The sequence below is a fragment of the Dermacentor albipictus genome, chromosome 2, assembly GCF_038994185.2.
Source record: "Dermacentor albipictus isolate Rhodes 1998 colony chromosome 2, USDA_Dalb.pri_finalv2, whole genome shotgun sequence".
In the NCBI taxonomy this organism is placed as follows: Eukaryota; Metazoa; Arthropoda; class Arachnida; order Ixodida; family Ixodidae; genus Dermacentor; species Dermacentor albipictus.
The window spans coordinates 80038478-80065949 of NC_091822.1; the positions used below are offsets into that span (position 1 = coordinate 80038478).

At 50.3% G+C, this 27472-nt stretch overlaps 1 protein-coding gene across 4 annotated transcripts in view; it reads right to left on the minus strand.

The window, feature by feature from the left end:
- The window catches only part of ssh (Protein phosphatase Slingshot), a 420346-nt gene that overhangs the window by 23805 nt on the left and 369069 nt on the right, over positions 1-27472 (minus strand). For all 4 annotated transcript variants that reach the window (XM_065424416.2, XM_065424412.2, XM_065424413.2 and 1 more), the window contains 4 exons: positions 4806-4940; positions 4650-4709; positions 2681-2774; positions 1812-1987 (listed from right to left, as the gene is read on the minus strand). In XM_065424416.2, the coding sequence (XP_065280488.1) occupies positions 1812-1987; positions 2681-2774; positions 4650-4709; positions 4806-4940 (465 nt within the window). The remainder of the gene's footprint in view (positions 1-1811; positions 1988-2680; positions 2775-4649; positions 4710-4805; positions 4941-27472) is intronic.

A 27472-nucleotide genomic window follows, 5' to 3' on the forward strand; every position in this document is an offset into this window, starting at 1 on the left:
ACATTCCGAATTACTCGCAATTGGCAAGTCCATTAACAGACGCCCTCCGAAAGGGAGCACCGAGTACCGTACTCTGGGATAAGGACAAAGAGAACGCTTTCCAAAGTTTGAAAACGCTATTGGTTTCTCGCCCTGTGCTTCGCGCGCCAGACTACACTAAGGAATTCATAGTTCAATGCGACGCAAGCGACAGAGGTATGGGCGTGGTACTTAGTCAAGTCGGCGACGATAACGAGGAGCATCCTATCCTCTACGCCAGCCGTAAACTAAATGTAAGAGAGGAAGCCTACAGCGCTTCAGAGAAGGAATGCGCTTGTTTGGTTTGGGCCGCCCAGAAGTTGTCGTGTTATTTGTACGGAGCGAAGTTCATCTTCGAGACCGACCACTGTCCTCTGACGTGGCTCAATCAAATGTCACACAAAAACGGCCGCTTGCTCCGATGGAGCCTCACTCTCCAAGAGTACAACTTCTCCGTTAGATATAAGAAGGGAAAGTTGCATAGCAATGCGGATGGTTTGAGCAGGCTACTTTGAATTCTGCGTTTGAGGGTCCCGCCTAAATTTTAGGGTTACTAGTGTTAATTTTATTAAGCGAAGAAGATCCCCTCTCATTTAGCAGGATTCCCTCCATGATTGCTGAATTTGTCAGCAGGAATTTGCTTCAGAAATTGGCATAGTGAAATGCAGCATTTTTTTTTGTTTCTGCACTTATGTTGTTGTTGTTTTTTTTGAAGCCTAGCGAGTCTAAAGTGAGAGCCAATGCACGTCATCTCGGCGCAGAGCCGTGTTGTGGGGTTCATTTTGCAGTTGCCTGTCCTTGTTGGATGTTTTGGGGCGGTGACATCAATGCACAAGTGGTCGCTGCGAGCCAAGACATCAATCCCCCCCTGACCAGCAGCCGTTCTCTTCCTGCCTAGCGGTTGTCAGCGCTAGACAGTCGAGACTTTTCGGGCCATGGAGGCGCTGTAAAGAACGGCGAGTTGCGCAACAAGATTGCCACCTTGCCACCCGATTACGACAAGGGGTGCAAGACGCGCACCTCCCGCTCTCCGCCGCTGCAGCTGCGAGGCGTTCAAAGAAGCGACCTTTGCGCTGGAATCCGCCGCCTTCCTCCAGCCCCTTCGACATTGTGACGGGACGAGTTTGGTGTGGGGACAATGATTCCAGAGTTCCTCAACGCGGAGCTGATCTGACACGCCTGAAAAAGCTACCGCGGGAACGTCTTATTTTTGCGCTCTCACGGTTCTGCATGTTGCAAAACAACGAGCGACCCTCGAGCGGCGTCGATTTTCCGGAACGGCACCACCTTCAACGCCGTCGCTTGGGCTTCGGAATGTGTGTGCCTTTGTGTCTGTAAACTGGTCTTCAGAGCAGCTGCGAGTTGGTGATGTGTAAACGAACAGCCGCCGCGTCGTAGGACCGGCAGATCGAGTGTATAAAAACTGTGGTTGTGCGAATGTTGGACACACTTCTCTTGAGCAGTCATGTTAGACTGAGTCACTTCTCTCATGCAGTCCTGTTGGACTAATACTCTTTTCTCAAGCAGTCATGTTAGACTGAGTTAATTTCTGTAAATAAACCCCTTTTTCCTCGTTCTCGATGAGAAGCAGTTCTTCACTTCATCAACGATCTCAGCGTAAATAAGTTGGACGACGGCATGGGCCAGCTACCTTCGAATTCATGCCGTACTCCAATCTTGGCAAAGGACCACGGACGAAGGGATTGAGCCCCCAATCCTGACAAAGCGCAACAAAGTCTGCTTTACTATGCCGCCCAGTTACTTAAGCCACAAAAAGTTAAAGAGCCACTCGCCCTTTGTCTTTCAGTTCCTCAAGATTCGAGGCATTCCACTCGGAGCCAAGGTAGAGGTATTCGAGGATCTCAGTTGCCGCATCCATCTGACCCAGGATGGTAAGCATCTCCTGGTCGATGAAGGACTTGAACTCCTGCAGGCTCATGTCCAGCTCCTCCTCCAGCCGGGACCGCATCTGCACAGCCCACAACAAAGGTTAGCCCTTACTTCTGCTTTGTTTTCTGCCTTTTCCAATGGCATCTAGCGAAGATGAATGAGGAGCCTTTATGTAGAAATGCTCCTGAAAGTTATCTAGCACAGTAAAAAAAAATATTGACCTCATTCTGTGCCGATATGTTGTGAGCACAATCAGACAGATTAAAGCCCATAACTATAATCCTTATTAGAAATTTCGCACAGATCTGTGAGCACAATGCAACGGTACATATTACTTGTAATGCAGCATTTAATGAGAGAGCATGCTGCACTGGCCTTGAACAAAAAGCAAACTGAAGATGGGTGGGGCACTGATACTGTATCAAGTCCCTCAGCCAGCATGACTATGACTTACACGAGAAAAGAAGAAATGTTTCCAGAAGAATTATGGTATATCTATTATTGCCAAATTTGCTGAAAAATAGCCGAGACAGCATCTCTAAACTGAAAGACAAATTGTGTCTGACAAAACGAACCTCATCTTTCTCCAGTAACTGCAAATACAGCTAATGAAATAAAGAGTTGAAAAAGAATACCACCGACCAGGTAAGGCCATCACTGCCTTTTTTTTTTTTAACTGTAGGTTGCAAGGACAATGTGACCTTCACATCACTCTCCAAAGTGCTGATTAGCTCTTAAATGCTAATGTAAGAAAGGAAACAAATGTACTCACAAATTTACTGGTCACTTCATCCAGATCCACAGACATCATAAGCTCCTTCAACTTGCTCCTGATAAGTGCTTCTGTCTCTTCCTTTTGCGATGACCTGGAAAAATATGCAGAAAAAAAAGAATTCAGGAGAAATTCCAGCAGAACCCAGTCCACCATGAATGTAGACATAATTGCAAATAGGGTTGAAGCAATGTAGCAACAAGCCATACTGCCACCACCAAAATGCATAACATACGAGGCATGCATGAGATGGAAGCCCGCATGTGACATGGGTTTGATAGCACCTAGCACTAAATAAATTTTAAAGGATTTTTTTTTGTCATTTAATAGCTACACATACGCAGTGTCGCAATACTCGGTGACCAAAGTTAATCCTACAGTTAGATTTGAACGTGGTTCCCTCAGCACAGCAGCCTGATGTTTTACCCATTAGACCATCGACTACCAGTGACCTAAGTTGACGGGAAAGAGGTCAGCCAAGGACTGACAGCTGAACAGACATGACAAACTGCGTGAAGTTCCCAAAAAATGCTTATCGCGTTATTAAAATTTTTGTAAAAGAAAACGCCAGCTGGATGTTTCACACAAGATTCGTATGCCATATTCATATGTAATATGATATTCACAAGTAAAACATGCCTGCGTGTCTCGCACTGCAAGGGCAACATGGGCGCAGTAGAAGTGCCGATACCTTACATATTGGGAAGGAAAAAAACAAAACATCAACCTCAACATGCGTGCGCTACGACGTGATCCGTTTAAGCATTAGCAAGCAACAGGTGTCGAAAATCATGCCATAAGGTTATTCTATCACACATAATGAGAGAGAGAGAGAGAGAGAGACGAAGAGGGAAAGGTAGGGAGGTTATCCAAGGACGCGCCCAGTTAGCTACCCTACACTGCGGCTAGTCTCACTGCACAAATTGTAAGGCATCAGAGAAGGCAGCATCATGCCAGGCCGTCAGGAGGTCGATATGCCATTTCTCTTGCATCACACATAATGGTGCAAGCAAAATGGCATAGCCAACTGGGCACGTCCTTGGTTAACCTCCCTGCCTTCCCCTCTGCGTCGCTCGCTTTGCCAAAAATATATATCAGACACTCAAAAGAAGTAAAAGAAAAGAGTAATAGCAAGCAAGGAAACAAACAAACAAAGTTGCTTGCAACAAGACTAGATGAATGTGTTAGCTTTAGGCAACACAGGCTTTAGCCTAAGCCAACCATTGAAAAATTAGATTTGCGAGATGTTGCTTCACTGCAGTGACTAGTGGCAAGGCAGGAAAGCTAGCACAAAGTAGCTTCGTTTTGAAAGCCAACAAAAAAAATGCTGGCATTTGCTTGAACAGTGGTGCTGCTTACTTTAACAAAAACAGCACGTCATTTACTAGGCATCACAAAGTTGGTGCGGATTTCTAGCAAATATGAAACAGTCGTGGCACGTTTTAACAAGCGTGACTTTAATGAACTGCATGCATTTAGAAAGTACCATTTATATAAAAAATAGTTTAGGCGCTTTGAAAAAAAAGATAGGTGATTATTGTGTTGCAATTAGAAACCACGGCTATCAAGACTGCTCATCTACTGCACACTGACTATGTGGTCGACCTCTTCCTGGTGTGCAACATTTCTTTTCCCCACACCGTTGTAACTACTGTGGCCAACTACTGAATTTCGGACTCTGCCCTCAAATTCTTCCTCATGGCATAAGACCTCGCCAATCTACTGCCACCACAGGAGTGCTGCATATCGTCACTGTCAGCTAACCTTCTTTCCAACATCTTTTTCGTTGCTTTAGTAACATGCCAGCCAAAGCACTAAGGATGCCATTATTTAATTTGAATCGTGGTAAGCTTTCTTCTTGCAAAAAGAAAAAACCCAGCTTTACAAGCCTCAGCATGAGATAGCTGACAGTCCATCGAGTCTTTGAGGGCCCAAGGGAAAAAAAGAAGACTATTGGATGGAAACTCACCGTGAGCGATCGAAGTCAGGCGTCGGGGGCCTCTTGGAAACCAAGTCGTCCATCGCATGCCTTTGGAACAAGAGAGAAAAAGAAAGATGAAGAGCATCACCGTTAGTAGCTGAATGAGAAAGCTGACTGCTCATAACTGCAGGAAGTGTTACGTACCACTCGTTAAGGCAGGACTGGTCCGACTGTATCCTCTCAGCATAGTACTGCACCCACTGATGGGTTCCACCCCCCTGGAAGTAGTTGAACTCCCGTGCTTTGGCACACGCCTTGTGCAAGGACTGCAGCGCAGACCTGCGAGTCAAAAACAGGGGGGGAAATCACATTAAGTTTCCCACGTCTCCAAAGCACTGTTCAATCTCAACATATCAAAATTTGATAGTCCCACTTTTGGTGCACCATATAACCTATTTACTTGAATAATGATAGCACATTCGGTTTTTCTTTTTCTTTCCCGTGTAATGATTGCACCCCAAACTTGCCGCAGCAATATGTTGTGAGCCAAATTGAGCTAATGATGATCGGTACCATGCTATGTGGACAACTCTTCAAGACATACCCAGTGGTCTGCACACATGAAACATTCTTAAGCAGATGCCCCATTTTACTCCTTTCATCACTTTCCACACTTCCATGAAAAAAGAAAGCTACAACCAAACTTGCCTTGGCTTTATTATTTGTAGGCTTCATAATGGTTGTGGTCAACAACAACAAAAAATGCGCCTTTGGTTCTTCTCATCTGCACTCTTGGGCACGCAACAAATCGCGAGCGGCAACGATAGTAGCCACGTTTATACTGATACGTTAGAAGTGTACCCTATTCGAACACCAATACTTGTAACACAGCTAAGATATCTGCCCACCCTTAGCAGAAACATGCCGTATTAGGATAGTAGTGAAGACAAATGCCACAGTTTCCGCAGCATACCCGCCAAGTGTTGCTATGTCACTGGCAGCTAAGTACGCCCACCTCTGTTTCTGTCCCCTCAAAGTAGACATGGCTATGTTATTGCCACAGACTTGCCGATATTAATGATATTATTCATTACTGATACGGAAGAAACTGTTTCAATACGTACAATGTACTCGCAAAAAGAAAAAAAATCGCGTTCAACGCGTTCGGCTTGCTCTGCCGGCCACCACCTGTTTTTTGACCAGTTGTCATCCCACAGCAAATGTAGGATAAAAAAACATTTTCTTTTCGCGGGAAATTTAACTTATGCAATGATCGCACCCCTGAATTTGCGGCAATTTTTTTTCTACAGAGAAGTGCGATCATTATGCAAGTAGATGCGGTATTCAACAAACTTACGAGCTGTACTTTCATGCTACGATGCTTAGGGATAAGTTTCAGTATTCGGGGCTTCTCGAACATGTGGTCTACCAAGAATATTCCTTGGAATTGGTTTCCCTAATGAGAGCACTCAGACCATTGAGGCCAACAACGAAAATTATTGTTAGAAGGTGCCAACCAAAACGATCCCATTGAACATTCTACCACCTCATTGCCTCCTCCTAGTCGAACCTCAGCATCTCTTCCAAGCCTTTTATAGTAAAGTTTAAGAGTCAGTGACTCCTTTCTCCCACAGCCTTTTGTAGGAGTCGATACGAAAGACTTTGGAAGAAAGCAGTCAACAGCTCGCAGACATTACTATACGAGGCCCTTCCGAACAGCAGCAGCCGCATAAACATTACCGAAGCCTTGCAAAATATAACAAAGTGAGCAGCAACAGATCCTGACCATGTCACCGCAAGCTGTGTCTCGCTGTAAGTTATGGGAAACATCACTGGACGCCTCCGTGCTTGGCATTCTCAGATGCTGTGTACTAAATAAACGCCCTTTCATGAGCAATCAAGAAAGAAGAGCCCTTCTGTGTCACAAAGCACATGCACAACATCAATAAAGATGCAACACAAGTAGAGCTCACAGGGTACTATGAGCTACCGCCACATACAAGCACAGATGAAGGTATGAATTCAGGGCCAGACTAGACTGCAGAGCCCAGCATGCTTGAACTATGCAGAAGGTTGTGAGGGATGCCATAGAGGGAGCGTCCAGGATTAATTATGACCACACAGAGTTCTCCAACGTGCACACAAATCGTGCAACAAGCGCTTTTGCATTCCTCCCCCAATATAACGAGGCTGCCGTAGCAGAGAATCGAACCCTGGACCTTGTGCCACCGCAGTGTATGAAGACCGCATATGTAGAGCTCGGTATGTAGAGCACAAGATTCGTGATCTTAACATTGTAGGTTCTTACACCACCATTTTCGGCAACAAAATGCAGTCGATAAACCAGGCTGCACACCGCGCGAGCGTCAGCAGTGACCATTTGGCTAGAAGCCTTTGCAAACCAGCCATAGGCCAAAACAGGAAATGTACAGTCGAGTGCTAGAATTCACGGACCTCAGGATCCAATAAGATATATTGTTCATACTCTGGGTATTTGCCCAATTCTTACACGCCCAACAATGAAGAGCGCGCCGCCTTTTGTGTATAAATTATAAAACTAACGCAGAAATAACATTAAAGCTACTAAACAAGTACAAATCTAACGCGCACGCGATATTATGGCATGAAAAATGGGCAAGGGTATATTAAGTGTTGCACCATCGCGGCCGCTTTCCTAAGATCAACTTAGCCGCAGTACATCTATGTCAGGTGGTAAAGCATACAAAGGATGTGATGGCGGTTTTGGTTTCATATCCGACTGCCCCACGAAGACAACTTTCGGTCCATTTTTCGTCAAAAAAATAAAAAGGCCGCACATTAGAACTGGGTAAATATCGTAATACGTAAATACCGTAACACATATAACGCTCACTTGGCATCCCTCCAGGTAATCCAGAACCAATCCATAAGAATTATTACAAGCAGTTCACGCTTTGCAAATGGAAAATCACCGCTACATGGAAACAACATCCTAACCATATCAGAACTCACCAAATATAATCTAGGGATTTTATTCTATAAATATATGACTAAGGAACTACCATCTATCTGCTTCTCACATTGTGAACCGACAGCTCATAGTCACACTAGATTGCACTCAATAATTTCCGCCTACCTAAAGTGCGTACTAACTATGGTAAACAGACTGCAGAATTTTCCTCAATATCGCTTTGGAATACGCTACCACGCATAATCAAAAATGAAAAAAATTTATACCAATTTAAAACAACTTTCATGAGCATTCATAATAAATACTTACTGATATTGTCCGTCTTTTTTTTCTAATTTTGTTCTGTTCCTTTACTGTCATGCTGTTAACAAGTGTTGTTATTACTCATATCCTATAAACATGTTTTCATATTACTCTTAGCTCTCATCTGTACTACTGTTGCTTTAAACATTGTATAGCATCATAAGTGTCTTTAAGACGAGGTCCCGATACAGTATTCCGACTATGGGACCTCCTCATGTATACTATGCACATGTAATATTATGTATTTTTACCGATGAAAAAATTATGAAAAATTATGAAACAAAAAGTCATTGGTAAGCTGCGTTTATTGCTTGAAAATATTCCTAGGACAGGCCGAAGATAGGAGTTTTTGAAGGGAGAGGACATGTGTTCAAGGCATTTACTATCCCCTAGGCTCCGCCGAGACACGTCCCAGTGCCTTAGGAAAGGGGAGAGGGAATAGAAGAGAGAACTGGTCGTCGCGGCCGCAGCATATATAGCTGACAGCGGCAGGCAGACGGCGCACTTACAGCTTAGACACTAGCCCTGTGTCCGCCAAGAACCTAAACGAGCGGTCGATCACGTGCTTCATAGATAAGTACTATCGAGAGCACCCAGCTCCGTGCGGACAACAGGAGATATATCGGAAGACGCGTAAGTTGGGTCAACACTCACCAGCGACCGGTGGTGAATGCGGCGGTCAGCTGCGACGTCCACATGACGTAGGGGACGTCGCCGACGCGAAAGTGGTGCGCGCTCATCTCCAGCCGAGCCGCGAACTCGACCATGCCGCACTCGAACGCTTCCGCACAGCGGGCGGAAGAACCGCAGTCGGCGAGCAGGGCGAAACACATGACGGCTGCTCGAAAGGTGCGGAACGAACGCGCGCCCGACACAACTGCAAAGGTTCTGGCGAGCCCGCAGAATCGCACGGTGTCCCTTGCGAACGCTGTTGAAGGCTGATGCGAGGGAAGCTGGTGTAGATGCACGGACCGTGCGAGGCTTCGAGAGAACGTGACCGCGCACGTGTCGGCTATTTCATTTGCTCCGCGAGACGTTCATCTGGCACAAGGGAATTCATAACCGTAGAAATGTAGCATTAGGCTACATTGGTGGTGGCGTCTTCTCGCGGTCAGCAGATGATTTCGAAGAGCGACGGAGCATAGTGCGGGTACGAATGTAAAGAACAATTAATGCACACCTTAGATATCAAAATAACGATTGCGCTCTATTCATGTGGCCATAAAAAAAAGCAACGGCAGTAATTCCGGAAGACTCATTCCTTCAAATCTGACGATTTCAATGACGTCCCTGACACCTATAAAGTGCCCGCTGCGATTGGCGAACTCTTCAGAAAGCTGGGTCTTCGGAACGGGAAGAATCGGAGCATTGTACTTCCGTCTTCGAAGTGACCTAGGTTGTTCGTCCACAAACCAGATGCACGTGTTGGCCAGGCCACAGCTACACAACGATCAATGGACTGTCTCCCGGCTCTCCCACAGCCGCCGAAAGATCGCGAGATGACTAGCTGCGTTCGATAGTAAAACCACGATGGGAGTAAGCAGTGCACGGGCTCAAGAACCGCGGCTCGACTCCGGGAGCAGCGAGAACAACTCTGTCCTTTGAGCGGAGCAGCGGGGCGGGAGCCCACGGAACGCGCACATAGCAGCAGCGACCGCACAGCGTCGAGTGGTGACGCAAAAGTGAGCCAGGCCGGGCCATGCGGCGACTATAGCGGGCGCTCCGCGTAGGACACACGCGTGGGAAGGCGGGCTCCGGCGCGCGCCCACGCGTCGCGTCGGCCAGAGCCTTTCTGGGACCCTGGCAGACAAATGGCCGTTCGACGATTTCCCGGAAGGCGATCAGCGGACGGAACGAGAACAGACTGTGCGATCGCCGACACCCATCGCGAAGTGCACGGTGCGCGCGATCAAACGCACCGCAGAATCGCGTGACATGGTACGCAAGTGTGTTCCGCGAACATCAACCAATTGATGAAGTTTCGCGGACCAGCTTTGGTCAATAAACACGCCACAGTAGAGGGTTCCAGATTATTGTATTTCTTCTGTCCGGGGTCCTTTAACAGATATACGAGAAATATACGAGGCTGGCAATCGACCCAGTAGTGGTCTCATAGATGAGTGGGACAACAGCACTTTTACGACGCGGACGGCGCGTCTCGACGCTGCTTGTCTTTTTGTAGCGACGCTGTTAAGGGCTACTTTGCCCGGGATCGTGTCCATGCGTTAACACAAAACTATCATCATCACTAGTGGCTGTAGCGTCATCGTCTTCCACAGCCGACAGCTGACTCGTTGGCGCCCCTCGGCGCTGCAGCGCGCACGCGCTCGTGCCATTCGTCGTCGTCGTTAATTAATTAAGTAATCAGAAACAGAGGCAAGCAATTTTACAGCGAAGCTATTAAGGGCTAGTTCCCCAGGGTCGTGTACGTGTATAGACAAAACTCCCTATACGTGGGCCGATCCCGAAGATAGTGCAATGCCCGGCCGACCCGCGGCGGAGGTGCAGTTCGCCATTAAGGTGGCCACATACACAGCGTCGCTGGTCATCCTTCACAGAGGGCGAGGTCACTGAGTTTTTTTTTTTTTCGTTCGAAACGCAATGATGTGGTAAATATCAATCGGGTACCGCCTTATCGATTGCAGCGCATCTAAACAACACGACTAATCTAACCACGCCTTATTACTTTGCCGTACCAATAGTTCACGCTGAGATTGAAGCTATTGCAGAGCTTCAACATAACAGATTTAGGAATACGTGTCCGACTCCGACATGTCGCTTACAGAGCGCTAATGAAGAAAAAGCACACATTCTGTTTGTGCTAGTATACGCGAGCTTCCTGCTTAACAAGCGGAAGTTGTTACGCAGGCACGCTTCGCAGTTCTCGGCCGAAAGAAATGCACAACGACAACGCGCAGCTTCGTTTCAGCCGTGAATGTGCGCGCCACCGCCTGTTACGAGCACCGCGTGCCAGAGGCGCACGCCTTATTAGCCGCACGACAGCACCGCGTGGGCCGGCTCATTAGGAATGCAAAGACCGCGCGCACGCAAGCGTGAGCGAAACCGAAGGAAGCGTGCAGTGGAAAGCTGCTGCTGCGACCAGATCCGGGCAACGAGAAGGCAGCGCGATTTATACGTGGCTTTATTTTCTGTAGGCGCTGCAGTGTAAAAGCGATGGCACGAAATCAAACGAATTTGACGCGAAAATTTCTCAGGCAAACTCGTAAATCACGAGGAAACGCAAGCGTGCTAAAGAGATGGGGCCCAACGTTTTCACCAAATGAGAAATGAGCGGTGCATAACACGAATGGAGAAAGAATTGAGAAAAACACCGTTTAAACAGACTGCACTTGTATAACATACATAACGTGCAGCAAAATGCGTCTAACAGATATAAATGGCGTGGTTCCACCGCGTGAGCTGACCGCGCGCGGCCTGTGAGCGCCAGAAGGCGTTCATTAACGTAACTATTAAATAATGAAGTTGACAGTAAACACGAACAAGACGTCCAGACAAATATATAGTAATCCCTTTATCAATAAACGGGCGAAAATGTTTCGTTTGTCGTAGATCCGTCCTGCGTTATATATATATATATATATATATATATATATATATATATATATATATATATATATATATATATTCTGCTTAGACGCTTACCGCTTTCGAATAAACTTAGGTATACGCTCGCGCTCGCTTGTTTCCTTTCTTTGTGTCCCGTCCGTCCGTCACGCCATTCTTACACCAACGACTGGCGGTTAGTTGGTAAGCGAGATACAAGAAAAAAACATAAGATTCGACGGCCTGCAGCAGCCTTGTGGGCGCTGGGCGCTCGCCGACGTGCAATGGAATCCGTTCGGACACACGGGCGAATGAGACGAGCGAAACGGAGACGGCGGCAACACAGTTGGGGCAATGAAGAGACCTGCGCCATTTAAAGCGAGTTTATTCCGCTCGCACGACCCGCGTCCAAGACGGGGCAAACCCATCCAGAGGCCGCACTCGACGGCAAGACACGGAGCTAAGCGGCCGCTTTGGACGCTTCAAAGAAGGGCAAATGTTGGCGCGTGCAAAAGGAGGCGGCTGCGAACCAACGAAAGGGGAGACCCGCCGAGCAGAAAGAGAACAACAATGAAAAGGGAAGGGCGTTATGAAATATGCCGCTCTGTCTGGCCCTATCGCAACCATTTCGTAGCTCTTACCGCGAAACCCCCGCGTATATACCGACGGCAGCGGCAGCACGCGATCGTTCTTTTTTCTTTTTTTCCATGTATGCGGGTCGTCGTCTTCCCCAGTTCCTAGAGAACATTCGCGATTTTATTACTACTATTGTCGTTTGTCTCCTCGTTTCGTTCCGCTTTTTTGCGGAGAGTGCAGCGAACATGCAGACAATGACTTCCTGCGCAGCGAGTGTCGCTGGCGGAGGCCGAGTTCCGAGAAGTGTGCTGCAATACACGGGCGTGAGTCATGCGGAGAGGCTGAATATCTTGCAAAGACAGTCATCGAGCGTCATTAGGCGGCAGACTTGTCGGAATCATCAGAAATGAATGTTCTCGCGACGTTACCAGACTGTTCACCACGCTACTGGCAGAAGTTAGCCGGACTACGGTTGGTAAAGATGCATTATTAGAGAGGGGAAGAAGCCACGTGCGTTTCGTCTCCCCTTGCGTGCTTGGCGTCTACTTGCGTTGTTTTAGTGAAACGAGCGAACCTCTTAGAATCGTGAAATAAGAGAGCAGGCCCGCATAAGTGCTGTAGCGCTGCTGCTAGTAACTGCGGCGCCCGCATGCAGATGCGACTCGATAGCTGTCGTTATCGACTCTTTGTTGGCCGTTATCTGTAATTTCAAGCTCGTCGATAATGTGTTCCCGAAAAGGTTACCGGAGTTATTCCAGCCTTCCTTTACTGTCGGCTTTCTTAAACCACCGTGGTTAACGCGTATGAACAGCGCCAAGACAGAGAGCAAAATTAATTTTGGCGTAATATTCAGCCATCAGTTTGCTTAGGTTTCGGCTGCAGGGACACATAGAATCCACGATATGCCTATGAATTTCTTAGTCTCGTCGCTAGATCTAATACACTGCCACGCTCGAGAACGTTTTCCTTCCCCCTGTTATGGACCAGATGTCTGCCGTCCTGTTTTTATAGCAGATAACCGGTCTCGCCTGTTTTACGCATTGCACGACTTGCGTTGCTCCTCTTAATCGTCAATGGATTGTCAACTGTATACTCGCGTTTGACGTCCCATGCAGATTACAATATTTAGATCGCTTAAACGTTTTCCTAACTGCTGGTTGTGCAGTCGCGACCGTCCTTTCCGGTTTCTTTGTTAGCATACGAACTTCGACGTCATACGTTTGCACTGACAGAGTGCAGCGGTTATGTTGTATTCTTATATTCAAGCATATAGGTAAGCTGCCATTCATGACTTGAGATTAAATGCGAAATATGTCTCCCCCTCCCCCCCCCCACCTTTTCTTTTTACCTTTTCCAGATCTTTCTCGAGACAAGGGCTCTCCGCACTACCCGAGCTATATAAGCACACCATATTCGACTGCTTCTATAGATCGCGACCATTTCCGTGCCAGCAGTACAAGCGAACAGGCACTATGGAAGTGTGAACGTACGCATCCTCCCCACCCCTACCTGACGCACTCCCAACAGATCCTCCAGACCCGCTCTCTCCCATCCCCTCAGCTGCTATCCCACTACTGTGGCACCTCCCCTACATGCTCCCTATGCGGAGACCCTCACGCCACACTCTCCCACATCCTCTTTGGCTGCCCTGCCGATCCTCCCCCGCAGGGACAGCCCGCCATCTCAAGCTGGGAGGACTGGGAGGTCCTGCTCTCGTCTACGGACCCGACATCGCAGCTTACTGCGGTGGCTCGGGCTGCCGACGTCATGAACAGAAGGAACATGAACGTTTCAACGTAGTGCGGGACCGTGCGGTGGTCCAGGGACCCAGAGGAGTCCAAACTCCCTTGCTATCAATAAAGTTTTTCTGTCTGTCTGTGTCTGAACGTACGCAACCGAAAGTATGGAACATCCCCTCAACCTCAAAACTGTCAATTCGAACGCCGAAAACAAACTAAAGAACAAACAAACTGTGCAGGTCACCGTCAAACGGGCGAGCGAGGCAAGTCGGCACAGGAGAGAAACGTGTGAGAAGGCTTTTTGAAGAGAACGGCTAGCGCCTCAATAAATATTGCACACTTTTAATGCGCGCCGGCCCGTCAAACATTATGAGCTTTCGTTTTGCAACGGCTCCGCCAACAATGCCCAATGCCTTCACATTATACTGACCCGCAATGGCTTAGTACAGCAGAGACTTAGTACATTAGTACAGGATCAATTCAGAAGAACAAGGAACGCATGGCGCTCAAGAAGGTCAAGGAAGCGTCCACAGCGGAAGACATTAAAAGCCAAGAGAAACCGCAAACCCCTTGCCTCGCCGCTGTAGACAAACGACGTTCACCCTTCCTGGCACGAGGCTTCGTCGAAAGGCCCTTTAAACGAACCTGGACCGGAAACGGCATCGCTTAAACAGTGCACTTTCTGTGCCAACGTAAAACTCATTGTTACTAGTTGGGGAAAAGAAAAAAAATCGAGGCAAGCCACGAAGGCTGGCAACAAAGCGTTTCGCAACGCGTGCAGAAGCGCACTGCCGCAACTGAAGGATATACGGGGTCCCCTGCTCTAGCAGTCCATTCGTCACGCATCGTTAGCCTTGTACACTGCCGCGCAGCGCCTAGGGGAGCACAGTTCCGTGCAGTGCGATCCAAGGCGTCGCATCTCTGCTCGAGCAAAAGAAGGAAAGGGGGAACCCCGCCAAACGATGCGCCTTTCCGGCACCAACGGGCCGCCGGAAGTACACTCCGAAGTTTAAGTCGGGGCCACCTTTCATCCAACGTTAAAGAAACTCTGCGATGTAGGCTGCACGTATACGCGTACCCAGCAAACTCGCTGCCGTGCGAGTCAGCATCATAAGGAGCCCGAATAGTGACCGGTCTAAAGGCACGCGCAATGTTCGCGCTATTACACTCGCGCAAGGAGCTCTCACAGTCACCCATTCCGAAGGCGTCCCAACGCACAACGCAGGGCGAGAAACCCAATTTGTAGCAAAATCTGACAGCGACTGTGGGGGCAATCATCTAGCAAGTTTCTTACGAAGTTTCTTCCCCGAGCTGTTTGGCGAACGCAGCGTGGTTAAGCCGCAATGTGCCAGCACTTTCATGAGGGAGGAATCGTATGTTGATCCGTACGGCGGTGTTTGCGGCTGGTGTAGTCCTTAATGCGCCATGAAGCGGCCTCTACTTACGGGGCGTTCATTTTTTAAAGTTTTGCAGTATCATTAAAAATAGCTTACGGCAGATATCGCAATTCCTGTACCTTGAGCTGGATTATTCGACGAGTCGGACATTACCAGCACGACAAATCGAACTATTTAATTAACAGAAATTCACTAATTAACTTACTATTTAGTTTACGACCCATACTGCAAATTGCGAACTGTAGCCAGTGAGTTTGCAAGACGTAACCACTTGAAATGAATTTTCAGGAGGACACCAGTCTAGAAATATTTCCCCAATCGCGGGACAAAATACGTGGACGTTCCAGTTACTTTTGTGCTCAAATGCATAAAAGAGCACTATTAAGAAAGTTGAACAGTGCATTTTCGCGCCGAGTTTAAGAGCGCATATCTCCAAACTTATGTCATTCTGGAAATTCATTCCAAGTGGATATGCCTTGTTAAAATTCGTAAATTACAATACGTACCATAACGTAACTGCTTAAGAAGGTAATTAGTGTTTTTCTGTTAATTTAATGTGTGCTTCGATTTATCCTCCAAGTAATGGCCACCTATCTGAATAATCCAGCCCAAGGGCTAGAATTAGGTTATCTGCAACAGACAATCTTCTTAAAAAAAAAAAAGTTCTGTAAAAGTTAAAAATGATCACCCCGTGTTGAACAGTGGCTATAGCCACAGTGCTATACATGATGCATTACGTAACTTGAGCAGAAGCAAGGTAATGTTGCTTGCCATCGCTTGGAAACAATCGTGTCATTTTTTGCATTTCGCCTAATTACATAATCAGCCTTAATGAACTCAAATATTATAATTAGATGAAAAGTTTCAGAAAATTGTACAGCAACACGAAAAACTCCCGATGCAGCTTTTCGTTGCCCAGTACGTGCCGCACAAGAGTTTTTCCAAGCGTGAGAGAAGCCAGCAAAAACACGCAAAATTGGCGCGCGACTGACCGCTCCAGGCACTTCGCGTGTATTCGCGGGCTTCTCTCACGCTTGGAAAACACTATCTTTCCTGGAGGTGCAAACTTCCTCACTTTATACGTCTCGACGCTTTTTTACATTTCATAACAGTAACACCGGCCGGAGTTTCGTCCTTCCGAATATTTTTCGTCAGACATAAAGTCGACGTAAATCTACGAGGAACACTTGCAGACGCGAAATGCGTAGGGTATTCTGCGATGCCAGGTGTCACGTTACGCCTGGTGGCTGACATTTAGGGCATACTGTTACGGTAAATGTCACTGAGACCGATGCTAGCTTGAGAGTTCAGACAAAACGAAGTATTAGCAAGTAATAAAAGCCCACTCATCTGAATTACCGCTGCTAATAGAGCGCCGCTTACTTACAACATGTCACGATGCAGTCATAAACGTTCCCGTGCTCAGCGCATATCTATATTGCCGTTCCCTGTTAGCGCAATCCAACGTTGTCACGGTAGCACTAGAATCGAGCGTCACGCGCGGTGAGCTCCACACGTGCACGGCTTATGGGGGGAGCAGCGGACACGGCGTGGTCGTCTTTCTCGTTAGCGCGGGGGGCGTTTAGGCTGGCCGGACCAGCCACGCAAACGTGTTCTGCCGCTCGAGAAGCGCTCCGCTGCGAGAAATAAAAAAAAAAAAGCGAGGAGGCACGAAACAAACTGCATGGCAGCGAAAGCGAAGTCGGCGAATGACGTGGTCAGCACACGTACAAGCTCGTGAAAGGGGTTGCGACGCGCGTGCAGGTGCGCAAGAAGTGGCGCTGTCGGCGACGGAGGTGGCACCGCGGCGGCGCCGACGCGAGAAGCGTGCATAATTGACACGCGGTATGAGCACACACGGGGCGTGTCCGATCGCCAAATGGAAGGCAGCGAGCACATTTTACTAGTCGATCGCGTATAGAGTATAGTGCCGCTGTAACGTCGCCGGTGTACGGGTAGGGGCTTTCCGCAGGCGTATTTTAGCTAAAGGGATCCGCCAAGTCAGTTCACGAGTCCAGAGGCGAAAAGAATGAACAAATCACGGCCGAGCGTGCTCAACGGTTGCGCGAGTGCAATGAGCATTGATAAGACAGGGTTTAATGTCAATGGGAGAGCCCAGTATCGCCAAAGGGTTAGCCTGCAGCCGTACTGAGAAAAACCAAAATACATGCATCATAAGCTGGATATCCAAAAATCCCATATGATGGATAAGAACATACGGGGTTTTGTATGGGATCACCATACGTTCCCGCGGGATCATTAGATATCGGGGTGAATATGACGAGGGACACGCACACACACACGCACGCACACAAAGAAAAAAAAACGCCCACACATATACAGGTTCCGGTAAAACAACTCAGTGGTCCATTCCATTCCGATACACTGCCTCCCCTTCGTGCAGCCCCTATACAGAATTATCTTCACACAGACGAAACGCACAGACACGCGAATGCGAACAAATCACACAGCAGTTAACAGGGGCAATGACCCACGGAAGCGCATCTGCAGCGCGCAGCACAGAGGCTCCACACAGAGAAACTTGCGTTGGTGCCAAACGAAAGACAGACAAGGCAAAAAAAGAAACTGCCAAAAATACAGGCGACGGCGCGAGACAGGGAAGGTCTCGATAAATGAAGTGCCGACGGTCGCATCCCTTGATATAGAGCTGTCAACATCGAAAGCGAGAAATTTTCTCTAATGGTTTCCCTGCGTCATCAAAGCAACCTGCGTCGGTCATAAATATATACTACAATCACTAACCGAAAACACTGCGAACTCACCACCGCGAAACCAGATCCAGGCTTTTGTACGCTCAGGTTTTCTTTCATGGCAGAAGAAAAAGAACCGGGTCGTGGGTGAAAACGGCGTATGACGGCCAGCAAGGCCGTCATACGCCGTTTTCCCAACTCCATCTAGCTTGGCGTATACCCTGTAGAAGTACGCAAGAGACGCACTGCAGCGTGCTGTGCCACGCGCGTAATGCTTGGCGAGCGCTTACCGTGCTGCCACTGCGATGCCGCAAACAGGAGAGTCGCGCTTCGGCAGCGGACCGGTTACATGTGTCAAAAGACGACGAACTACCGCATGTCGAGGAGCGTTCCTACGCACGAGCGCAAGCGCGCGTTCAATCAAGGCCGGCTTCCCGCGAGCCAACTCTACCGCGCAATCGTTTCAGTTTGGCGCGATCGTGGAAAAGCAGATGAACGCGTATCGTTGACGATCGTGTAATGAGAACGGGAGCGTCGCGGATCGCAAGGTGAGCAGATGCACTGCTACCGAAGAAGTCAATTCTATGATCCGCGTGCATAGAGACTGGTTCGGCCAGTATAGCGCAACGCAGGGACGACAGAAAAAAGAACACCACTGTTCTATGTTTCACTTCTGTCGTTCGTACACGTCATGCTGGTTGAACCAGTCGATATGCACTGTTAGATATGGAGCTGTTTCCTGCGATTACTTCGAGTTCCCCAGACCACATCGGATGGCAGCACAGCTAATTGAGGAATGCAGAAGCAGGAAAGTGCATTCCAGAGAAGCGGCCGAGCAAACAAGTTTAAGGCAACAAGTTCACGTGCCAACAAGTTCGTGCGTCGCCGGGATTAGAAGGGGGCCTCGTACAATGGAGCTCAATCGTCCCCCTTCGGCTTTGAAGAAGGCATCTGCTACCGCTGCGGAGCCGAGCCACCGGGTGCAGGTGGGCCTTTGTGCAATGAAGCATAAGCGCCCCCCCTCCTTCTCCAGCCTAGAAGAAGTGGATTGCCAGTCTGCGAGGCAAGACCGCAGAGAGCCGCCAGGTGCGACACCGCGACACGGGCGCCTACCATTGGCTGAAAGTGGCGTCATCGGAGCGGACTCTCCCATTGGTCAAACATGACGTGACTTACAGTGCTCGAAGGGCTTATAAGAAGCCTTCCGAGAGAGACCTGAGGATTCTGGGACATGCCCTGATTCCCTGATTCACCTCTCTCGAACTTCTTGCCGCGGGCCGCAGCGTCCGAGTTGCTGCCGGCCCGTAATGACAGTACGAATGTTACTTGTCGCTCACCTCTCCTTGTAAATAATGTAGAATAAATCCCTCCCAAGTTTAGGGTTTTCATCCCGAAGTCCGTCCTTCAACCCCTACAGCACCAAATTATATAAAGCAGATAACGAGTGTATCCGCCACCTATACGGTCCGCTCCGTTTCGCACCACAATGTCGACTTGAAGCGACGCAACCGGAGCTGTAAGCACCTCTTTACTCCGTCAGTGCAAGCGCGCTCGCTCCCGCTTCCCCCCCCCCCCTCCTCTTCGGCTGCTCTCGTCGCGTAACTACACAGAAGAAACAGGAAACGTCAGAGCCTCGCTCTTCCCTCCTCCTCGTCCCCACCACCGGTCTGTCGGGGCCTCGGGGGCTTCTGGCGCCTTCGCAGCGACTCCGGTCAAGGCTTCCGGGCACTGACTCACAAGCCGACTATGAGGCGGTCCGGCCAGGCACGCCGGGGATAACCACCGTGCAAGTACGGGGACGTTCCCCCGCAGGACAAAATATACGTGCAAAAGCAAGATGTAGAGAAACGCCGCACAACGACCATGGATCACGACAGCGCAAAACAGCCAGCCACATGGGTGCCCCTCCGAACACGATATGCGCGACGACGGCATCCTGCGGAAGAAGCGCGTCCCGCAGTTGGCCATCCTCCCTCCCCCCCACCCCACGAGGCCCTGCTACGGCGGCAACAACATCCGTGCGCGTCCTGTGCAACGTACGGGAGGCAGGGAGAAACCCCCACGGTTCGCGGAAGGTTGCTGAACTGAAGCAGGGCCACCACAACAACCCAACGCAGAGGGGTTGGCTGAGTCGCCGTGTGTTTGCAGACCTTCATCCGGACAGCCATTAGGTCTCGAGGGGAATCCCTTACGCCAACCATAGCACAGCGAGGACCATCACGCCAACAGATGACTATGCGCAGAAGCAATGGGAGAAATGACGCCAGGGCATTCGCATCAACCCTTTATGGCATCGCCCAACTGTGACTGATGTTAACAATGGCAGCACTCGCGTGGGAGATCGTATTGCAGTGCGTAATCACACGTCATGGGACTCTGGCTTCCATATGGCCCGGTGACCTCTCACGAAGGTGGGTGGAAATGTTACCCGCATAGGCCGCGAGCCAGAAGGCCTTCTCGCTGCCACAGGAACACCGGAGCGAATGCACGAAATGCACGCACGGACAGCGTCACCGCAAGGATGCATGAGGGGAAACAAGAACAATGAGAAACACCAACAACGACGACGACATAGGCTCTACGCCTCGCTTTCGTTCAACAAGATTTGCATGGAGGCGTTCGCATGTGCACACGGGTTCTTTCCGTCGACACAGACAAGAACGACGCGGATAAGAACGACGAAAAGAAACAGACGAGAACAAAAGACACGACCGGACAGGCGCTGTACCATTGCTTCATTAGTTTAGAAGAAGTCTCAAGCATGAAGTCAACAAAAATTTAAAAGAGACAGGAACGTTCCCATTAACGCTGTGCCATAAATGCACGAGGCGAGTAAGGCGCAACAATGGCCTTATCGAATCTCTAGTTATGATAGATCTAACTCACTACTACAGCCTGCGTCGCTCGGTGCGCGAGAAATATGATCCCCCTATAGGGCTTGGAATCGGCCACCTTTGTCCTGCTGCAAGACTCAAAGGCGGTGCGCGCGTTTGCTGCCGGGTTGTTATCGTTCTTTTTTTACGCAGGCACGCAATACTGCTTTAAAATTATAGCCCCTCCAGAGAGACGGCTGAACGCGTGCTACCGCGGACACTGCACGCCCCTTCAATCACCGACCCGGTAGCCTGCCGACGACGACGAGCCTCCGCGCAGTACACAGCCCGTATTGGGACATCCGTGCAACGGGTCAGCGAATTGATATCAGCGCTGCGCCCGAAGCGACCACACCCTCGACGTAACTGCCGCCGGCCAGCGCAGAGTAGGAAGGGGAAAGTCGAGGGTGATGATGACGATGAGAAAAAGAAGGAGAAAAAAAAAACGATCTTCCACGCCGATTGTGCATAATTGATGGTAGCGGAACATCGGGAGCGCGTATTACACGCTGCTCCTGGGCTCACGCCACGCGCACACTGCAGTACACTGCAGTGCCGCGCCTATACACAGTGGCGGCTCACGCAACAGATACGCATCGCATCGTGTTCTCGTAACAGCGGCGTTAAGCGCGGGTCTACAGTCAGCGAGGGTGGAGCTCTCGTCCCGCAAACTGAGCGGCCAACCGCACCGACCGTCCGTGGCGGTCTACGGCGGAGCAGCTGCCGCCGTACTTGTCAGCGATCTGGGCGCGCAACAATCACGACGAGAGGTTGGTCTGAAGCGTGATCTCAATTCAAAAGTACGCCTCCGCCGAGCGTTCTGAACGTAGTGTTTACACGAACCCTATCACCCGGGAAGTGCAGAACCTAAAGGCCCTATTACGCGCTAATGATCGAGTGGGCTGCACACTGACCGCAAAATGTCGTCTCGTGGCACAAAGGGCGAAATATTGCCAACGTGTCCCGAGCCGCGCTTGCGGCCTCAAATCGTAAACGGTGATTAGCCTCGCCGCCCCGACTCACGTGCCGCAGACCGAGACAGGCCCGCGTCTCTGCGGTGCTGCTGGGCATACATAGTGTGTGCCGCTTTCGTCTATGCTTTCTCGAGGCGAGACAGCGCAGCAATGCCGGCGAAAGCACAGCTCGAGGAAGAGCCGAACCGGGGTGGCGAAATATGCTCGGAAATCCTATCCCGTGTTTTCTTGTGACGCGGCCCCAAACGCTGAGGCCCCACTGCATACACAGCGTGTATATGCGTATTCATCGCGCACCTTGTAAGCAAGCGTAATGCGATTTTTTTTTTTCTGCAGCGCGGTACACAACGGGTGTATGCGCAAGCGTCAGGAGGACGCGCATACACGGGCGCACAAAGGAGTGTTCCGTCTCTTCGGCTCGGTCGCTCGCGTGCCGAACAAAGATCGCTCGTCCTTGGACACCCGCAGGGGCTGGAGCCACGCCACGGGAAGAGACGAGACAGACAGACGCGCGCAACAACGGGTCGTGTACCCTCGAGGCGTCGTCGCGCGACGGACGAGGGACTGCCGCTTCGCGACGGCTCGCACAAAGGCGACGAATTATGACAGTTATATTTCTTTTCTTCTTCTACGGCTGTTAGTCGGGGCGTCATCCTATTGCGCGACAGCGAGGCCCGTGTCCTCTTCCACAAGACGTGGAGAAGAAAGCTGAGGCCGCGGCGCTCCGTTGCGACACGACGCTGCACATGCCACGAGGGCCAAGCCGTCTCGTCCACGAAACACTGGAGGAGAGAAAGCACATGAACGGAGATTACCGACGGAGAGAAGCACCGTGGCAACGAAAGATCTGGTGTTACCTCATACGCGTGGTCTACGAGGGATGCCGAAGAAGGACGCGTCATTTCGAATCGCCCGCGTTTCTTTCAAGCGGCGACCACTAAATCTATTCAGTCGAATTAAGTATTTCCTTAAGCCACAATTTGCATTCATTAGGCGGCGGGTGGTTATTTGTGGAGAAAACGAAGGGCTATATTTACCAATCAGAACTTCACGCCTGAACCGCAGCGAGTATAAAAACTAAAATACTCTTATATTATCCGACGCTTACATTTACGCATGCACGGACACGCAACCAGATGCTTGCGGTTCTCTCAGGGAGCCATTTTTCAATGGGACATTCAGAGCTGGCGCCTCCTGCTCAGGCGGCCGAGTGGCTTCACTGCCCATTCAATGCCCACACAGAAGTCCCAGCAAAACCAAACGCCACGACGGATTCGGCGCCAGCTTGGCACCGAATCCGTCGCCGGCGTACGTAGACCGATATATAATCCACGGTCATAAGCCGCCGCTTCTCTCCTTGAAGGACATCGTTCATGAAGCCAACATTTATTACTCATTTCTGCAACTTCAGTGCGCATTCGAAACGACCTGCTTCGCGCGGTAAACGGCATCCGCTAAGCGTCGCAATATATGCGTCGCGGCTCCAACTGTGAACGGCAAGGCGAAGGCCCCGCTGCGCGCCAGGTGCTCATTACGACACACGGCGCGGGAGGGCCAGGCTTGGCGGCGGCTGCGTCTTGTCAAACAGGGGGCCCACTCGTCAGGTGAGCGCGAGGGAGGAGGAGGAAGCCCTTGAACAGAGGTCCTTGTGCGAAATGAGGGGGCTGGAGTCTCCGGTGGGGGGGACACAGAGAGCGAGCGGAGACGAGACCGGACAAGGCAGGGAGGTCAGCGGGCGCCGTCTTCGCGCGTTCGAGGAAAAGTGGGCTGACAAAACACCGTTTACCCTAGCCAGCGTGATCGACTATCTGCACACACACACACTTCGCCTTCGTCACTATACGGCCAGCTCCACAACAAGGCGGCTGCTATTTGAGCAACGCGTGTCAAGAGAGAGCAAGTGCAGCGTCCCCGAAAAAAATCTTCATGACGTTTTGCCGTTGGTAATGGCCAATTCTCAACAAAATCGACGACAGTTGAAGTTTGAGGCCAGCCTTTGAGGAAATGGACGCAAGGTGTCGAAATGCCCTAAAACTTGGCGAAAGTCAAAAGTACTCCAGTAAGGGTTGCGAAGCTGAAAAAGAAAAAAAGAAAACAACCGATCCTATTTGGAGTAGTTTCCAGCGGTAAATACGATGCGCGACCCTCTTGAGTGCTGCTCTTAACGTAGGTGCTCTTATCGTCATAATTAGGTTGAAGAGCTCTGTGTCAACGTCAACTATTACCCAGCTCCGCAAGGACGGTGCTCTTCTCGACTCGAAACCGCAGGGACAAGAATGAAAAACCAAACAACGCAGCAGCTGATAATACATGAGGACATGCACTTCAGCCGCCTAAGAGAAGGCGCTATCTCTGTTTCTCCGCGTCGCAGGCACGACAAGCGAGGGAGCCACCGCGCAGAGCAGACGACGGCAGACTGGTCGCTGCGTGGGGCGCGTGATTCATTCGCCCGTGATGCGTACCGACGTAGACTGCACAAAATAACAAGACCAGAAAGGCAGGGCAGGACATGCCGCGGGGAACAAAGGGCGGCCCCTGTGCTTGCGCCGCCGGAAGGCCCTTGGCACAGCGCCCCAGGAGTCGACGAACACGGGCCCGCGGAGCATCCGAGGTCATTCCGGTTAGCTCGAAACGAGGAAGCGCCGAAGGAATGACGCGCAGACGAGCCACAACAGGAGACGATGGCCGAAGCGCGGCACATATACGTGCATGCGGCGGCTCCGGCATCATCAGTGCGATTCTTGTTGATAACAAGCGCTTGTGGTGTCCATCCTTCCTTATCAGGCCTTGTTGCTTTCGCGATACCTGCACGTTATCAGGAAGGATAACGGGATCTCGGGTTTTGGAAAATGGTCGGCACTCGTAACTGTACACCACTGTAATTGCGCCGAATAGCGTAGTAATTGAAAAACTGAAGTTAAAAGAGGCGGGAGGGACGTGGAGAGGGTGTACGAAAGTGAAACGTCCATCTCATCACAAGGAACTGCTGGAAGATAGTCCACAGCGAATGAGCAGCGTACGAAATTTCTGAGACGGCCACATGCTTGGTCGCCAAATAACGCTTCACCTATAACTCAGGGACTCCGTGCACGGGGCAAAGCCAAACAATTATCGAACGCGGAACGTGTTACAAACAGCCAGCACGGTCGACAGCTTCGCTCACAGCATATGGATATGCATATGCGCTGTGCACTGGCCAAAGAAAGATAAGAGAGCACACGCCCCTGTGAACGAATAGCGCCCGAGTCGGGACCCCCAGTTGACGAGGCGAGAAAATTGGACGCACAGCATCAACATGGCGTGTCGTGCTTCACTCACTATAGTTTGGCACCAAGTAAAAATGGAAATCAAGTTCAAATGAGTCGTGTATGTATATATATATATATATATATATATATATATAGTGCTGTAACACATACAGTCGCACTCAGGACATAAGATTTTTCTTTAACAACCGCAGGTCCACCTGGCAGGGCGACGGCGGGGCTCACCGCTACAAACACAAAGCGTCCGCAGATGCTTCCAACACCTTTTCGTCGCTTGAAGCCCACTGGCGATGAGACGCGCACGACAACGAATGTCAAGCGTGTCACGCGTTGCGCGAGCTCTTTTCGTCACCTGTCACGGATTGCTCAAGGGGCTCACGCACGTGAGAACGGCGGATTGATACGAGCGCATAGATAAACACTGATATGACAACGCGAAGAGCGAGTGGATAGCAAAAAAGACATGTTCACGTGCGTACCGATGTCGGGGTCGCTGTTATAGCCAATTTGTTGCAGAAGACTGCCTCGAAGGAATCGCTCAGAGGTGACCGTACACGGCGCGTGGATCCACTGAGAGCGGAAGGTGTTCGCAAATGACATCGCTTTTGGCTTCGTATACACTGTTCTCCCTGTGCAGTGAAACTGGCCCCGCCGCAGTACGCTGACTGGGCATGCACAAGTATAGACCCGGGGCACCGTGCAGGTGGCCGTGACCGAACCCAGCGTGCGCACGTCTGCTTGCGTTGTGCATTCACGTTCGTGCATTTTTTTGTGTCCGAGACAGCGAGAGAGAAGTGAAATGACGTTGCGAAAGGGTGCTACAGCTATGGAGGGGAAAGGCCTCTCCGTTCTGTCAAGCAGCCAGCGTGTCGTTGCCTCAGCAACCGGCGCGCAAAAGGTTCGGATGGATGGATGGATAAACGTTTACTGAATACAAGAAATATCATAAGGGGAAAACGTGAAGGCTCGGTTCCCCATCCGAGGACTCCAGCGGCCGCCGCTGCTTGCTCAGCTTGATCCAGGAAGGATACCCCTTTGGGTATCCAGGTCAGCACGGGCGAGGACGGACTTCCAAAGGCTACCGCAACATTGTATCAGAGGTGAATGTGCCTCCATTGGCATGTTCTGGCATTGCCATGTTACATGCTGCAGCGTCGCTCTCGACTCGCACCACGAACATTGGTTTGTATGTTCACTCGGATTTATAAGATGCAACCTACCCAAATATGGGTGTGTACTTACCAGCAGTTGTCGAAGGCTACGCGCCTCTTGCACATTCAATAACTTATGCAGTGGGACATACCGCTGTCTTGTCTTACGTTGATGATCTAGTATAGCGCGAGCAGTGTGTGGTTGGTACTGCTGATCCCTGTTGTTCTTAGCTCGGTTTGTTAAATCAAGAGCTAAGGAGCGCTGGCTAGAGTCGGCGGTCAAGAGCACGCATCCAAACGTTTTTGAGCCGTATTTCCAGGCTAGGCGCCGACGTCTCCACGTGACCAATACCGGCCGAAGCAGCAGTCACGGTTTTGCGTCTTGTACGGTCGTCGGCTAAGGCGCGTAATCGAGAGTAGGTGTAAGCATGAAATGGCAACCGGCAAATCAGATTGGTTGGAGATGATACTAGCCGTAAACTTAAAGTGAGTGTAGTGCATGTTCACAACGGCACAACCCACCGCACCGCACCACACCATACTGTGAACTGTACCATATGGACTCTGCCCAGTTGGAAGAAGAAAACCGGCATAAGGCGACACGGCAGGCAGCGAAAGACGCCAGGGAGACAGAGCGCACTAACCAGCTAGAGCTAGAAAAAGACAATCGCCTGATGGAGGCACCGCGCAGCGTGGCGCCATCTCTCGAGGCGACGCAAAACCCGCGCCGCGGAACTTACGGGCCGCTGGCGTTCAAAAGGGCACAGGTAACTCTGTCTTAGCGCCAAAAGATGACAATGAAGTGTATGGTGCCCTGTATCTGCCTTTTGAGCGTCACCTAGTGGAAATGACAAATAAAACTTTAGTGTACTAGAAGTTACGGCTTGAGTGATATTGTGAACATTAGGAAGGACTCGGAAGCAATATTTTGTTAACTTGCTTGGAGAGTAACTAGAGTATGTAATGCGGTCCCGTACAATGGGTAGGAGAGGCCGGAGACAGCATTTTCCTCCAAGTTTTGACCGGTTGGCCGGATGATCTCGTTTTGTTCTCGCAACTTGCCGGGATACCGGCTATGGCTTTTGGCTCAAGGTCACTCGAAGGTCGCGGACAACGGGAACTAAAAGCATTTCATGCTCAAAAGGTCACAACCGCGACCATCGTGCTTGCGTTCCGCGAAAAACACAAGAGGGCGAAAGGAGCGCAGCTAGCGGGAAAGCGCGACCTTGTCTACACGGTATACTGGCACCCAGCAACTCCGCGGCCCGCCGACCCAGTGGCGGCACACACGCGACGAGCAGTCACGCTCCGGGCCGCTAGCTCGCCGCGTCCCTTTGTCCTGTCGGCTGCGCCAGCAAAAGAAGAAA